At 57.1% G+C, this 15,767-nt stretch overlaps 1 protein-coding gene across 2 annotated transcripts in view; it reads right to left on the bottom strand.

Moving 5' to 3' along the window:
• The window catches only part of PPARGC1B (PPARG coactivator 1 beta), a 54,723-nt gene extending 39,497 nt beyond the window's left edge, over positions 1–15,226 (bottom strand). For both annotated transcript variants that reach the window (XM_088521521.1, XM_088521514.1), the window contains exon 1: positions 15,108–15,226. In XM_088521521.1, coding sequence (XP_088377647.1) covers positions 15,108–15,191 — 84 coding nt within the window. In that variant the 5' untranslated portion in view covers positions 15,192–15,226. The remainder of the gene's footprint in view (positions 1–15,107) is intronic.
• Positions 15,227–15,767: the final 541 nt, after the last annotated feature.

Raw genomic sequence — 15,767 nt, 5'->3', positions numbered from 1 at the left:
GAGTCTCTCCTTCATGAACATGGTGTCCTATCCATCTCTTGGCTCAGTAACCCAGAACCCACCTAACATGTGGCAGGGAGTTCCACAAGTTACTTTAAAGTAGATTTTCACTATATCTTCATTCAGTAGGAAAGCAGGCAACTTCTAAAAGCTTGTCACCAAGAGGCCTGCTTTGGAAATGAAGTGTTTTTCAAAGATTGTCCCAAAACCACCTTACCCCAGCAGGACCCAACCCTGGATGGGAGAGAAGACAGGGAGCTCCTGGTACTGATGGGAGAGGCAGGGTGGCAGCTGGGAGGAAGAAGCGATGAGTTGGGGGCCAGGAGGGATTCCCAGTGATCAGACAACACTGTGAGAACATGCAGCAGAGCAGACAAGAGATTAGTCCTTGGAGTTGTCAAGGGCATGAATTTCAGAGGCTTATTGCTCCCTTACTTCCTGGGTCATTAGCAGCCCAAGGAAACGTGAGCCCCACAGCAGGGCATCCATCTCACCTCTTAGTTACAGGCCACCCTCCTGTTTCCAGCTGCTCTGCCAGTCCTCGTCTTTGTAATCTATCCTCTCTGGGAATCCGATCTGTGGGTGCCGCCATGCTGCACTACAAGGCTGTGCCTTTGAGATGATGTGACCCTCAGCAAACAGCACGGCATTCCCGAGACTGGGACTCATTGCTAGAGGATGCCAAACGAGGGCAGAAAGCCAAAGACCTCCAAGGGATGATGCAAGAGACAACCAAGGTACTTGTGCCTCTTCCTCCTCATTTCATCCATCCTGCCTGCTCAACAGGCCAGGCTGCAGAAAGGACCATGGCTGGGAAGAACCTTCACTCCTGCCAAGGGGCAGAGTAGGAAGATGAGCGGGATGCGGCGCGTGTGTCAGGAGGACCGGCCTGAGGGCATGCTTAGTTCCACACCCACACATGTGTCGGGAAGCCTGGCTCCCAGCAGGCAGGAGAGGGACTTCACGCTACAGCTCCTGTCTTGCGTGTGCATGCGCACACCTGCCTTCGAGCACACCGCCTCATGCGGCCCGACACCAGCCACAGCGCCGAGCCCCAGCCCCGCAGCCGCAAGGGCCGGATTTGCCTGAAGGGGTGGAGAGGAGCCCCGTGGTGGGAACACCAGCCTGCCCTGTGGCAGCAAAGAGCTCCAGGGTGCTGGGATAGCCGCCGCAGGCACGGCCGGGCCCGCGCGCTGCCTCTGGTCCAAGTTGCTGTTTGACGAGGCGCAGGGAGACGCTCAGTCTGGCAGCGCCAAGGGAAGCGAGACTGCGCACCTGCCCTCCTGGAGGACGGAGGTGCCTGGTCCCCTGGCGCAGATACGCCAGGGCAGCCCCAAGGCTTGTGTCTCTGTTGAAGCACCGGAGAGTCTTCCTGGCTGGGACAGGACAGCCAGGCGCTGTGGCAGGGTGGGCTACTGGGGAGCCGGCGCGCTGCGGCGCCCTACGCCTCAGAGCGGGCACGAGGGCCGGCCATGCAGGTGCGCCGCAAAGCCAGCCGCAAGCCACCACAGCGCGCGCAGCGACACCCCCGTCCCCGCTCTCCTGGATCCACATTTCCCCACAGACACGCGCGTCACGCGCGTGCAAGCTAGCGTGGGCACAGAGCCCGTCCACCTGCGGCTCCAGGGGAGCAGCACGGCAGGAAATGGGCCGCAGTGGCAGCAGCAAGGTGGACAGGGCCTGCGCCTGCATCTGCAACTCCCCACCTCAGCAGCGAGGCAAAGCCTCCATCAGCCCCGGCTCCGGGAGGCAGCGAGGCAGAGGAGGAGGCTGCCAAGAAGCGTCAGCTCCTCCCTGGCCCTCTTCTCGCCACACTGCCTCTCCGGCAGCCCCTCGCTCCAGCAGAGCCTCTGGAAGTGGGTCGGCTAAATATAAATGGAGCAGCCGGAGCACCCTGGGCCCCAGGCACCTTTCTGCCTTGCATCATTGCCACCCTGAAAACCATGGCCTCAAGAGAGAGGCTGGTTCAGCCTTTGCTGTGGCAAACATGAAACACTGCTGAGGCCTCGGGATCACTAAAACTGCTCCTCCAGAGCAGTTATCCCAAGGGCTTTCAGCCCTGCGCACCCAGCTTGGCTGAGGAATCAGCCATGGAAGTGGTGGCCAAGATGGGACTGACATCTACAAGACAGACATTCTCGTGAGGCCAGCGCTGGGAATAAACCAAACCATTTGTGTACTCCTCAGCACAGCATAGGCCCCAAAGAAAGGGATTTAAATTTCCATTTATTGAAACGAGTGAGCTGCCTAAGCTCCTAAGCAAACAAGCAACAAGCTCAAAAGGCATCATTAAGATTTGACAGGCCAACTCAGGGCCTGACACCCACACATGCCCGTTCTGGGACGCACACACCAGTAGGTTTGGCTAGAAAGGTCACGTCAATCATCTCCATCTGCTACTTCAGTGGATAAGGACATTTTGCAGGAAGCTGTGGCCCAACTTGCCTGTATGGGCAGCAGAACAGTTCTGGTCCACTATCCTCAGTTTGCTTGACCTCCAGGCATGATGCTCCTTGCCCTCAATTATCTGTGCACCATCCCCACTGCTTCCTCCACAGCTGACCTAGTGCAGTTTGGTGGGACCTACAAAACCCGGCTGCAGCCTGGGTGCTGGCAGGTTCTCCAGGGACCATCTCCATGACTTGAGACCAAGAGAGGTATCATATTGGGAACACTTTGTCCTGTGCTATGGAGTGGCAGCCCTACTACCCCTGTGACTGCACTTCAGAGAAGCCCATTGCTGCTAGAGGACTCAGCCTGCTCTGTGTGGAACGAGCACCAATAGCACCATGCAGGTCAACATGATGTGATGTTCACTCCTGACTCTAAGCAAAGAGGATAGAAAAGGCAATTTTTGCAATCTGCAGGTTCCAGCAGTCCTTCAATCTAATATCCCCAGCCTTCAGGACAGCTTGGAGGGTTGGTTATTAGGGAAAAACAGTCTAATGATGCAGCTTGTTAAATCCAAAAATGATTAGCCTGAGAACCTCTATGACTACAGACTCCAAGTATATAAAAGATAAGCCATCTTTTTACAGGTGTTACGAGATACTGCCTTAAATTTATGGGGTGAATGATAAGAATCCTCAAAGGCCCCTCACACTTAGGACTCTTTTCCCACACTTAAAGGAAGCGCTGGCAAGAGGCTGTAGCACGAAGTGTGCCTGGTGAGCAGGGGATCCGCACCCAGGCAAGCTCACATGAAGGCACTGGGGTTACTCCACAGAGCAGGATCAGACCCGCGTGAGAGCCGGTATGAATGAAGGTGGGAACAGTGCTGCTAAAGATAACTTTGTGAAAAGGCGCTATTAATAGCAATACTGTGCTTTTTTGAGCTTCTTTCTGAGAGGCTCTCTCTGGGATTGGCAAATGCTGATGGATTAGGGCCTGCTACAACTCCAAGGAAGTGAGTGCATGCGCGTGTGCGGGGGCAGCATCACTCCTCAGAGCTGGCAAGGAAACTGAGGCCTGATGGCCTCCAACACCGAGTGAGTCACTGCCAGGCACAGGAGCAAGCGCCGCTGTCCCCCCTCACCGCCCACCTGCTCCTCTCACAGGTGCTCATGTCTGGTCACCCCAACACCAGCGAGCGCTCCCCCGCCTCCGTGAGACTCCTGGAGTAGCCGGCACAGAGCACCAGGCACGACTGCAGCTGTACCCGTTGCCATGACGACATCACCGCGCCAGCGCAAGATGGAGATGACGGGATCGGTGAGGAAAGTAACGGAGCGGAGCTGCGTCCTCCGCCTGGCGCGATGCAGGGCTGGGACTCACCGCGGCACTGCCGCTGCCTCACATCCTGGCCCAGGCGGCTGCTCCTGCGGTCCTCGAGCACCCAGCATCCCTGGCTCGGGATGAGGAGCAGCTCCAGGCTGCCCTGAGAAGGGGAAAATGCAGGAAGCCAGAGCCCAGGCTCGTTTCAGGCCGGTAAAGACAGAGCTGAGCTGGCTGGGCAGCAGTCCCCCTTCCCTCATCTGGGGATGCTCTGCCCTACACCGCGGTCAAGCCCTTGCACCAAGGGGGCATGCGGGAAGAGGCACAGGGGTGACATGCTTGCAGTTCAAGAGAGCCCTGATCCTGCTCTCCCATAGCCCTGGACAGGATCCCCCAGAGACTTTCCCCAGACTGCCATTTATGCAAGGTCCAGCAAGATGCTCTCAAACTGTTTCCCAGGGACCTGCATGCAAAGGGGAACCAAATGCACCCCAAAAACGGCACAGATCCCTAGCGCCAAAAGCCACCGGAGCTTTTTAGACCACTTCCCGGAAGCCCATCCCTCATCCACGCTGCGTTTGCGTGCGAGGGTTTCGCAGGCACTGCTGGACACGCGTGCCCATGTACCGGGGCAGTGCCGCGGCAGGGGCAGCGCCAGGCCCCGCCGCCTCCCGCCCCGCGTGCGGGATCCTGCAGCGCGCCCTTTCATTACAGCAGTGCAATTAGCCTTGCTGACCTCTGAAATCCTCAGCCTCTCTAAGCAGCCATGCATTAAATCCCAGATCCAAGAGTGGAAATAGACTTCGTAAAAGGCTTATGGCCCTATTTATTACATTTTACGCCTGACGGAACCCGAGAGCCCGGCCCAGGCGCCGCAGCCGGAGCTGGCTCTGCGTGCATGCCCGGGCAGACAGACGGGCGGGCAGGTGGGCTCTGGCACCCAGCGCAGCCCTGGCAGCTGCCTGCTCTGCCCCGGCTTGGGCTGCCACCGGAGCACTGCCGTGCACGCACTTGGGTTGGGACATGATCTAGAGGGAAGCTAACACCGCCCTCGGGATGGGCGACTGTCCCTGATGTACACCTGGATTCCCTGGAGCAGAGCGCGATGGCTTCAGCCATCTGCCTGCGCAGCATCGGGGTCCAGGGGGGCCTCTAACTCTCAGGCTGGATCCCCACCTTGCTGCTACCTCCCACAATGTGCAACTTCTACCTTCTCCATGGTGCTATGGCCAAACCTCCATGGGGTTCATGATACGGACCTGAGGAGAGCATCACCCAAGGGGTAGGGTCCTCTCCCCAGATCTAGGCCACCTCAGCCTACTGAGGAGCTGTGAGGTGCCATGGGACACAGCCAAACCTGCCCAGGCCCCTGCCCACACCTGGAAAGCCCAGGGGACACCTCGGCAGGGGCGGTTGCAAGGTTACAGAAGGGTGCTGCGCAAAGCCAGCGTGCACAACGTGCCCTGGAAGTGTGAGGCTGCTCGGCTCCGGCTCCAGCCCCAGCACAAGCCTTGGGCCGGGGCACACCAAGGAGAGGATGGGGCAGCAGGAGGTCCTCCATGCAGGGAAACAGGCGAGCAGTGGAGGGACCCTCCACCTTCCTGCAGAAAACGCAGAGCAGCCTCATCCCCTGCATGCCTCCACCAGAGGCAGCACCACAAGACGGATCAGTTAGCGCTTGGAGCAGCTCGGCTGAGCGACAGCACCGGGCCACGAGGCCAAGGCTTCAGTGTCAGCACCTCAAAGTGCGGCAGAGGGGAGGGGGCATGCGAAGGTGCCCCTCTCTGTACGCTTATAAATAGCTGCTGCAGAGACTTAAGCGGCACACCACGTGCCTCATGTCCCGAGTTCCTGGAGACCGGCACACAGCGACACAATTGGCAGCTCCTCTCTTCTTCTGAAGGAGCCAATGGAGCAGCCCTGGCTCCCATACCATGGGTCAGAGCAGAGAGGGCAACTCTGTGCTTCTCCGAGAAATCACATTTCCATCAATATTTTGGTGCAATCCACAAGTCCTTCTGGATCCCCAGGTAACATGAGACACGAGGCAAGCTAGCAAGACGATCAGACTGCTCATGCCAAATCCAGCTCCAAGTCTCTGCTTGTACTCACCCAGATGGCAACAATGGCTCATATAAAGCAGCTGGTCCATAAGTTTTGCTAAGTGCCCAGATCCTGACACCACGTATGGCCTTGTCAAGCATGCAGGATGCTCCCAGGCATGCGGAGCTGGGACAGGAGCAGGGCTAGTGGGGCAGGGAACTGGCCTGGCTACAAGAGGCGTTCGAAGAGCCTCATAGCTGCAAGTGGGAGAACTCGGCACTTCAAGCACCACCTTCTGGTGGTAAATCCAGGGTTCAAGGAGAGCTATGGTCTGCTCTTGCAGTCCAAGATGCTGTAGGACATCCATGACGGAGGGAAACTGCACTTTTAAAAAGGTGCCCCTTAAAATGCCAAGATGAGAGAAATCACACATTTTTCATTAAATGTGTTCAGTGGACTTTGATGCATGTTCCCATGTACCCAAGCAAAGAAGGACCTTTGCTTTTCCTTGCCCTTTCTTCTCTCCTGCCTAATCCCATGTCACACTCAGCAGTTCTACCCCAGCAGCCTGAAATACCCTCACAAGATGTCACAGCATCACCAGAGCCCGCTGGACAGGACCAGGAGATCTTGTCCTACAGCTAAGCTCTGCTTGATGTGTTTTGGAATACCACTCCAAGGGGGAATAGCACATTTACAAACAGCATGCCTGGCCATAGGTGGGCCCTTTCCTCAAAAGACATTGAGACATAAAATATACATATACATATATATATATATACATCTGCAGTTCACCTTCCAGCACAGTCCCTGTTCCCTGCACACCCTGTTCACAGCAGGAAGCAGCTGCCCCAGGATAGCTGCAAGCAAACCCTGGTCACAGCAAGGGAATAACTCCAAAGGGCTTGACTGAAAGAGGTTTAAACTCCATTAACACCCCTCCACAAAGGTCCCATATCCTCCAGTGCACTCCCATGCTAATCCTCTCTCAAGAACAGCGGCTATATTTAGGTATATAAATGAGACAGAGTGGTTCTTTCCAAAAAGAGTTAGTTTGGGTTATGTAAATAGAGAGACACTTAAAAGCTGTGTTTTCAGGTCCTTGGACTGTCATGAAGGAGTAACAGAAATGGGGATGGTCCCTGGACTAGCTGCTTCAATTCGCTTTGAACTCTGTTCTGCCTCCCGACCGGGTGGGTGTCTGCGCTCTGCCGTCACACACAGCAGCGAGGGCGCCTTGGCAAGCCGACCTTCACGCTTCGACCTTCGTCTGCGCCCGGGGCCCACGTGGCCCAGCGAGTGCAAATCAAGGGGGAACCGGCAGAGGGAACTCCCAGTCCCTCTGGGCACCGCGGCTGAGGTGGATCACAGAATGGCTGAGCTTGGAAGGGACCTCTGGAGATGAGCTAGTCCAAGCCCCTAGCGCCCCATCCCCGGGCAGCCCCGCGCCTCGGAGCTCGGTTCACACGTGCATGAATGCCACGTGGGCAGGAAGGCCGCCCTGCAGGGACAACCAGCGGGAACTGCTGCCCAGGCCCCACACAGACACCAACCAGGCAAAGAAGAGTCACAAAACTTGCAAATTTATAAACCCAGACAGGCCAAAAGCAAGAAGAGGAGGAATACACGGAGCTGCAGAGGCATTCAGGGCACTGCTAAAGATGAAGCAGTGAATGAATTGAGGCCTCTGTGTCTGCACTGCCCGAGTGGCTCCCCCACAACACCCCTCACAGCTCGGCTACAAACTTCCTTCCTCTTGCGTCTAGTTTCTGGAAACCTCTGGGCCAACCAAGGAGAAGCAACGTACACATGAGCGTCTCCTCTACGCCCAAAGCTTCTCCTCCTAAATCCATGGGGCACAGAGCTGTCCCTGCTCCAGAGCACCTGGGCACAAGGCGCCCACCTGGGCCAGAGCAGCAGGGCCTGCTGGAGCTGGTTGTCAGCCATTAGAAAAGCAACTTCTCTACAGCTGACACTCATAGCTGGAGTTTCTGGGGCCATGTACCAAGTGCTTTCATTTTCAGAACACATATAAATAGACATACATAGTCCTTCCTAAAAGGACATGACTCAAAAACAAACAAACAAAAAGAAAGCTTTGAAAACATCCAACATTTTCAACTGATAAAACAACACAATTTTCATAGGTCTGAGCTCTGCTACCTGAGAAATGGGTTACAGCACACAAAAACAGCACGTGCCCATCTGCTGGTAGGACCTTCAGGGACGCAGAAGCTTCCTTTTCAAGAAATGCATTTGCGATTTTTCTCTTTTCACTATTAGCACAGTTAGGCCATGGCTATCTGCACATAAGCCCGCTCGCAAGGAGACATGATGCTAGTGGGTTTAAACCTCCAGCTCAGCAGAGCTCTGTGGTTTACATTTTTCAACAGAAGGTTTAAAAACCGTCCTGCCATTAGGATGCTGGAGCAGGTCTCTGAAAAACGTGCAGCTTGAGACAGGGCTGCAGGCCTAAGGAGAGAGCGGCGGGGGAAGTGGCTCAGGAGATGCAGTTTAAAGGCAGCCGATAGTAATACAAAGTTTTATTAGCTTAAATCAAAGGACCATGAAAGTCACAAACATTTGCACTGAGGCTGAGCGAGTTGCAGGAAATCAGGGGCAAGGGACTTGAGCTGGAACAAAGTTCAGGCCAGGCGCGCTGGTGCCAGGTGAGCAACCTCTGCGTGGCAGGAAAGGGCACCGTCAGCTGGCCTGGTACAAATCACTGCACCACCCCCGCCGTGCTCTTCCGTGTCCTGGTTTGCCCCAGGCAAGCGCTGAATGGGAGCGAGCAGAGCTGGGCCCTGAATGCAGAGTCTTAAATCACCCCGTACGGCGAAACGTCCCCCGCGCGGGCTTGGGGACAGCGCCTCCTTCCCGCGCATGGGCAGCGCGCTGGAAACCAGACGGCCACGTGGAGCAGCGTTGCTGCCAGCGCCGCTTCCCAGGTCTGCCCACGGCGCCCAGAGAAGGGCTGCCTTTGGGAGGAGGGCGAGCTGGAACCTTCCTGTGTGCCGGCCGCTGACGGGAGTTGCAAGCAGGAGCTTTAAACCCTCGTCTCATTAGTGTTATCCACATGTGTACACAACCATCGCTCAGCATGGATGCTGACTGCTGTTTGTGTGAGCCCAGCCCAGCAGCCCGGGGACTAAGCCCAGAGCAGCTCGTCTCGTGTGCACACACAGACTGCAGCGGTGTCCCGCTTTCCTGCCACACTTTACAGTTCCCTTTGCGCTTTAGTGGGAAAAGAACAACGCAACTCACTCCTGCGAGGCACCTCGATTGATAACACAGCAAAAAATGGCCCCGAAACGCGTGCTGGGTCTGAGGCCATCCTGACTTCTGCCACCCGATTTGGCTTGTTCCCGACACAGCTCCCCTCTGCAGAGCGCAGCCAGGAGCCCTTGCAGGGCCTACAAGCGAGTAAAAGAAATGCGCCTCGAGGCAGCTGGGCTTCCGTCCGCCTGCAGCGCACAGCCTCCCCCTCAGCCGCACCGCTCGCCGCAGGCAGACGGGCTCAGTGACGCTCTGCCCCTGCCCTCCAGCTTCCCCCACCACAGGATTTCCTTGCTCTTGATGTGCACGAAAATTCGGAAACAAGGGCTCCGCGGGGACAAGGCAGGAGAGCAGATTTGGGGGGCTGCAAGTGGATGACGCGCGCTCCCACCCCCTGCGGCTCCTCCGGCCGCCACACAATGGCCGGGGAAGCTGCAGCAGCGGCAGCCCCCCTGCAAATGGCAGCAGGAACTGAGGTGTCCGGCCAACGAGGCCACCTCAGCAGAGGGGGCTTTCCTGCCCGGCATGGCTCAGCAGCGCCGCGGGCGGCAAATCCACAGCATAGAAGCAGCACGGCTGAAGAATTCAGAAAACGCGTGCGGGCAGAGATACGGTGGCCTCAGCTGCGCTCACCGCGGGAGCTGGGGGCACCGCGTGCAGCCTGAACCGCCTGAGCGGGAAAGCACGTGTGGAGCAGAGCGCGCGGCTCTGCCCCAGCCAAGCGGGAAGGGGCACCCCAGCCTTCACAGCTCACGGGGGCCTCTCCCGCCACAGCAGAACCACCGTCGCGGGCCTCCCCCCGCCGGCACAGCCCTGTGCTGGGGAGGTGCCACCATCCAGCACCCGCCACTTTGTCTCGGGACACAGGGGAAGCGAGATAAGCAAAACGGCTTCCCTAAGCCCTGCAGGGCCGCCCAGGATCAAAGGTTGGCCTGGCTACTAGACGGGGCCATCCGGCAAACCCCGAGGGCTAGGGCTCCTTCTCCAGGCCCCTCCGCCTGCATGCCGGCCAACATTCAGGGCACTGATGAGAGAAGCCGCTCCTCCATAGATTTCTCCCTGTCCTCCCAAGCCATAGGCATATGGAAGGATTCCCACCTTCTATTTTTCCTTCCCTTAATTCAAAAGCAAACTGGTTTAATGTAAGATTACTGAACAGTTCAAACCCAGCGCCTTCTGCCTGCAGAGGTGAAGGGAAACGGAGCAAAAGCAGGGATGTGGCTGGTGAGACTATGAGCAGAGCCAGATCTGTGCAAAGTCCTTGGCATTTCTTGGAAGTTCCCATTGTAAAATAAATAAATAAAGAGTGTAGTCTCATGGCCAGAGCTCAGAGGAAAAAAAAAAAAGAAAGAAAAAAGTGCTGAAGAGTAAAACCGCCCAGTGATAAGGAGGGGAAAGCACACTGGGCAGCCCGTTCCCTGGTGCCTCTGGCACAGCGGGACTGCTGTCCTCAAAAGTAGGTCAGTTTGCCTCACCTGACCATCTGCACCATTAACTTTAACCTTTAGTCTTTGACTGCTTGCTACAAGTAGAGGCAGTTTAAAGCATATTCCCCTGACGCCCACAAGATGGGAGCTGCCCAGGTTGCCAGCCCTGGTTTGCAGGGAGGGCTCTCCCTGGGCAGGCAGCACAGCGCGAGCGCTCACACGCAGCGCGAGGACGAGGTGCTGCCCGGCCGGCACCCACACCACCAGCCACCAGCTCCAGGGCTGGCCCGGCAGCAGCATGGGGCTTAGAGCTCCCCCCCAGCCACTTCACGCTGCCAAACAATCACGAGAAATATAAGCTGCGCGGGGTTGCCATGGAGCGAGTCTAAGCCACGGCAGCGGAGCCTGAAGAGGATTCCTCTGAAAAATGCGTTTACCCACCAGGGTCCCCTGGCTCTGCGGGGTCCCGAGGTGCCAGGGACAGTGGGCTCATGTGGCCTGGCTGTCCCAGCAGGACAGCCAGGAGCTCCACATGCGGCAGCCCTGACAGTGGGCTCATGTGGCCTGGCTGTCCCAGCAGGACAGCCAGGAGCTCCACATGCGGCAGCCCTGACAGAGCTTCATCTCCAGGGACAGCCCCTTGCAGGGGACGGCAGCTGCCCCTGCTCCTGAGCCTACTGATGTCCATGAGCCAAGCGGAGGGAGCCGGCAGCTCTTGTGTGCTAGCACCCTCTCCTCTGGGGAGCAAGCGGCTGGGAACCACACAGGCTTCCTCAGGCCCTGTGGCGTTTTTCATGGGACATAGGAGAGCACGTTAAGTGCTGGAGCAAGCCGAGTTTCCAGCCACAAAGAGGCTTTTGACATTGGAAAGGTTAATGTGGGAGAGAAATCCATCTCCCTTCACAAAGCTCCCTTTGCTGGAGGCAGCAGGTTAAGACCTTAATTATTCACCTGTTGGAGAAATGCCTTTCCGCAGCGGCGCCAAGTGGGGAAGGGATGTGTGGGCACAGCCGAGAAGAGCCCCATGGCGGCAGAGCCACCAGGGCCCTCCCACAGCAGGAACTGCAGGGACACAGACTGCTCCAGAGCGTGGCCCCGGGAAGCCTGCGCTTGGGGCCAGCCCTGCTTCCCCCACATGCTCCCTCCCTGGGCTCCTCACAGCCGCTATCTCCCGCGGCAGCAGGCGGCCTCTGTGGCACCCGCGCTCTCAATCTGTCGCACCCGCTGCCACGGCCCAAACGGACCCCATGTAACAGCTACCGCAGCAGAGCGCCCGCCCGCCGCCTCACGGCGCAGCCACCACCGCCCGCCACGCTTCGAGGCGAGTGTTGCCTTCCTGCGGGACTGCGTTCCCCCAGGCCTGGGCACGGAGTGCAGCAACCTCAGCAACACGCTGGGCTGGCAAAGACACACTTGGCACCGGCCCTCAGGCTGCCTCAGGAGCCCGGCCCCACCACAGGAGTGTTCCTGGGAGAGGAGCACGCAACAACGTAAAATATCATTTGCTCAATGAGGAGGAGCCAGAATTAGGTCTGGGCATCTACCTAATTCCCAAGGGTAACAATTGACCCAGCACACGACGTTTCAGCCACGGGCTCCGGTGGCTCTCTGCGCTCATCAGTGGGTCAGCTGCAAGCAGGAGGCTGAGAAGTGAAAGAAGCGATATTGTATTTCAGTGCATGTGATCTTAAGCATCTCCCTGAGAAGCGGCCTCGTTTTCCTTCTCCCCCTGCACTTTGTTTGGGGGGTTTACACAAATTGAAACCAGAAGCGTCAAGCTGCTCCTCACGCTTCCAGGGATGCCCAGCCGCGATGCTTGCACGAGCACCTCTATGGCTGCCACAAGCCAGGTACAGTCAGCTCCCCCCTTTGAGCTGCAGAGTGGCACAAAATGGAATAAGCAGGCCCAGAAATCACATGGTTTGACTTGCTGTAAAGTAAACCCCTGCTTCTGATAAAAAGGAGGTGGCAGGAGGAAGGCGCATTTCAAGTGAAAAAATACTGATTTTCTTCTGTAGCAATGCAGATACCACGTGAATCATGACTGTCCTCAATATGTAAATAGAGGATAGCAGGCATCCTCAGCACAGTCCCAAATAGTCAAGAGACCTGCACGAATGCCCACACTAAACCTTCCCTCTGCACCTCCCAGGGAGCCTTCCAGAGGACTCTGACAGGGGATGGGATCACCGGCACCCGCGTGCCCCTAACTGTGCCTTTCCATAAATCTGCTGCAAAGGAAAGAGAGGGGAGGAGCACAGGGAGAGAAGAGGAAAGACAGTGGAGAAGAACCAAGTTCTTCAAGATTTCCGCAAAGGAAATGGATAATATTCATGATCTCATGGCCTCCTGACATTGTAGCCTCTCAAGATAATCTGATCCTGTGTCGGAGCGCTGGGGACTTTGCAGAAGCAGCTTTCAGGCTTCATTGAGAAGTCAGTAACCCAGTTGTAAGCAGAGGCTAGTACGGTAGTAATGGGGAGAAACGTCAGCACAGGCTTGGGACCCGCCTCCCGTTTATAGTTATAAAGAAAGCATGTGACAGCAGCCAGGACTGGAGCCTTCACTGCAGTTTCATCAGAGGTTAAGGTACAAGCACAGCACACTTACAACTTCAATCATTTCTTAAGCAAAGGCATGCAAATCATAGCTGGAGGATCTTTTTTTTCTTCCCTCCTCTCTTTTTCTTTTCTTCTTACACCAGCCCTTAACCCTTCCGTGCACGTGGAGGCAGAGAGGAAATGCAATTATCCAGCGCAAGCTCCGTGCCATAAAACAAACATGGGCTGCACAGCACTTCTGAGGAAACCTGCAGCAGTCTGCAAAGATCCGTGTGCTGCTCTTAACATTATACACCCAGCAGACGTCAGACTAGCACTAACCCTGTGCATGTGCATGCAGCATTCCCTCTAATCTACCGCATGTACGGGAGAGGAGGAGAGGGGACAAACCTTGCAAATCTTACTTCAAGAGATGCCACAAAAAAGGTTTTATTTCATCATAGGCCATTTCCTAGTCCCAAATTTTGCAGGGGATGTTTACAACATGGTGGTTTTGCACCAGGGAAGGATGAAGGTTTTCAGGATTTTTTTTTTCCTTCCTAACAGCTCCCTTTTGGAAAAGGATTCTAAACTGAAGCATCAGATTCCAACAGAAAGAAGCAATATGAAACAACTCTTCAGATGTGTGCTGCAATCCCACAAGCTTTTCATTTCGTGCCAAACATCCAGGGAACATACATGTTATCCCTGGGACACAGAGCCAGGAACTTTCACCTGCCCAGAGAGTAATAAGGCTGGTGGGACGCGAAGCTTTCGTGAAATACTCTGTCAGGATGACATCCCACAAAAGCAGCCTCCTATTCTCTAGCCAACAATCCCCCCCAGTAATAATAACAATAATAATAAATCTTTCCACATCAGAAAACACAAACTGCTTACAAAATCTTCTCACCACTTCTCACCTTCCCTGATCCTTCTCCTGTAATCAACCTGTCAGCAGCTCTTAGTTAACAACCAAAGTTGCCGCCTCCCCCTTCTCTGCCCCCGGCAAACTGACCGTGTCCCATGCCAAGCTGGAGCGCTCAGAGCCGGTGTGTGCAAGGAGAGGCACTGGGACTACACCAATCTAGCTGGTGGCAAGATCTGCCTGGTTCTGTCTGGCACACACACCAGGGGCAAATCTGATTTACCAGGTCTTGAGATCTTACTTGTTTTGAACCCAAACAGCAGGATTAGTCCCCCGTGCTCCCTCCACACACACGCTCCTGCTGTTCGCAATCCCAAAGCTAAACCGGTGAGAGAGTCAGGGCTGGGGGGAACGTGTTAGCTTCACAATCAAAGCTCTTTTGTAATCTGCAGTTATGAAAGTGAAGGGCTGGAGGGATGATGTATAACTACAGAAAACTCTTCCCACTTGCACCAGGCTCATCAATCCGACTGCAAAATGCACGGTTGTAGCCCAGATCAGTCACGGTTCTTGCCACTGCCTGGCTTATTGTATAGTGCCTCTCTTCCAGCCCCCAAAATGGAAAAGCATGCAAGCCCTATAGCGAGCACGGCTCGCTCTCGTGATTGTGCGGGAGCTGCCAAGGAACCTTAATCTGATTTTAATATCCAGCTCCGTGCAGAAAGGGGCCGATCCAGATTTTGGAGTTGCTTATTCGCAGCATGCAGACCCCTGTCGCTCCCGCCGCTCCATCCCCCCGATGCCAGCCCGTGTGCGCGCAACTGACGCTCGCCATGACTCATCCCGCAGCCCGGCTCCTCTCTGCCCCCACCGCGCAGCCCCCCGCGGAGCCGCCGCTGCCCCCAGCCGCGCCGTGCCCGGCGCCGGGGCCGCTGCAGCGCTGCGGGACGAGCCGCGCAGCGGGACGAGCCCGGCCGGCCGGGACGGTGCCCGCCGCGTTACCGGGAGTCCACGTGCGAGTGGTGCTGAAAGCGGCGCGGGGCTGTGCGGGCACGGCGGGGCCGGCGGGGCTGCCGCTGCAGCGGCCCGGGCGCAGTGCCCCGCGCGGCGCCGGCCCGGCTACGCGCCGCGGAGGGCCCGGACCGCCGCCCGCCCGCCCGCGCGGGGGGCTGCAGGCTGCGTCGCCGCGCACGGGCACGGGCTGCGCGGCGCAGCCGGCCGCGCCGCCGGCCGCCCTACCTGGCTGTCAGCGAGGTAGTTGAAGACGAACGAGGAGAGATCCTCGTCGAGCAGCGCGCTGCAGTCCGGCGCCGGCTCCGCCATCTTCCACCTCCGGCGGCACCGAGCGTGCAGCAGGCGCGGCGAGGAGCCGGGCGGCCGGCGGGGCGGAGCCGGCAGCAGCGCCCGCCCGCGGCACCGCGCCGAGGAGGGGCGCGCGGCGGGGCCGCCCCGCCCGCCGAGCCGAGCCCGTGGCGCCTGCTCGCGCCTTCCCGCGCGGCGGCCCCCGGGGCAGCGCTCCGCACCCCCGCGGCGGCGGGCGCGAGCGGCGGCGAGAGCGGCCCCAAAGCCGGGGCGCCGTGAGCCTGCCCGCAATCTCTGGATTGCGCCTTATTGACATATAAATCCTGACAGCCACCGGATTGGCCGAGTCGGGTACATTGAACCGATCTTTATAGCTGTAAGAGCAGCCTTGGATATACACAGGAACAAGGTCAGGTGACTGAAAGTGAAAAGTAAAGAGGAGCAAAAGGTCTTCAGATTTCCTTCCTTTCCATGGGAGTGCTGCTCTGCCTGTTGCAGCAAGCATCCTGATGTCACATGCTTCATTTTCTGTCTCAGGTTTTGAAACACACACTAAAAGCCCTTTCAGAAATAATTAATGACTGGACCCAAATCTCA

Source organism: Tinamus guttatus, unplaced genomic scaffold, assembly GCF_059628265.1.
Source record: "Tinamus guttatus ecotype Peru unplaced genomic scaffold, ASM5962826v1 Tinamus_guttatus_pri_ptg000007l, whole genome shotgun sequence".
NCBI lineage: Eukaryota > Metazoa > Chordata > Aves > Tinamiformes > Tinamidae > Tinamus > Tinamus guttatus.
This window is presented reverse-complemented; position numbering and strand designations above follow the sequence as displayed.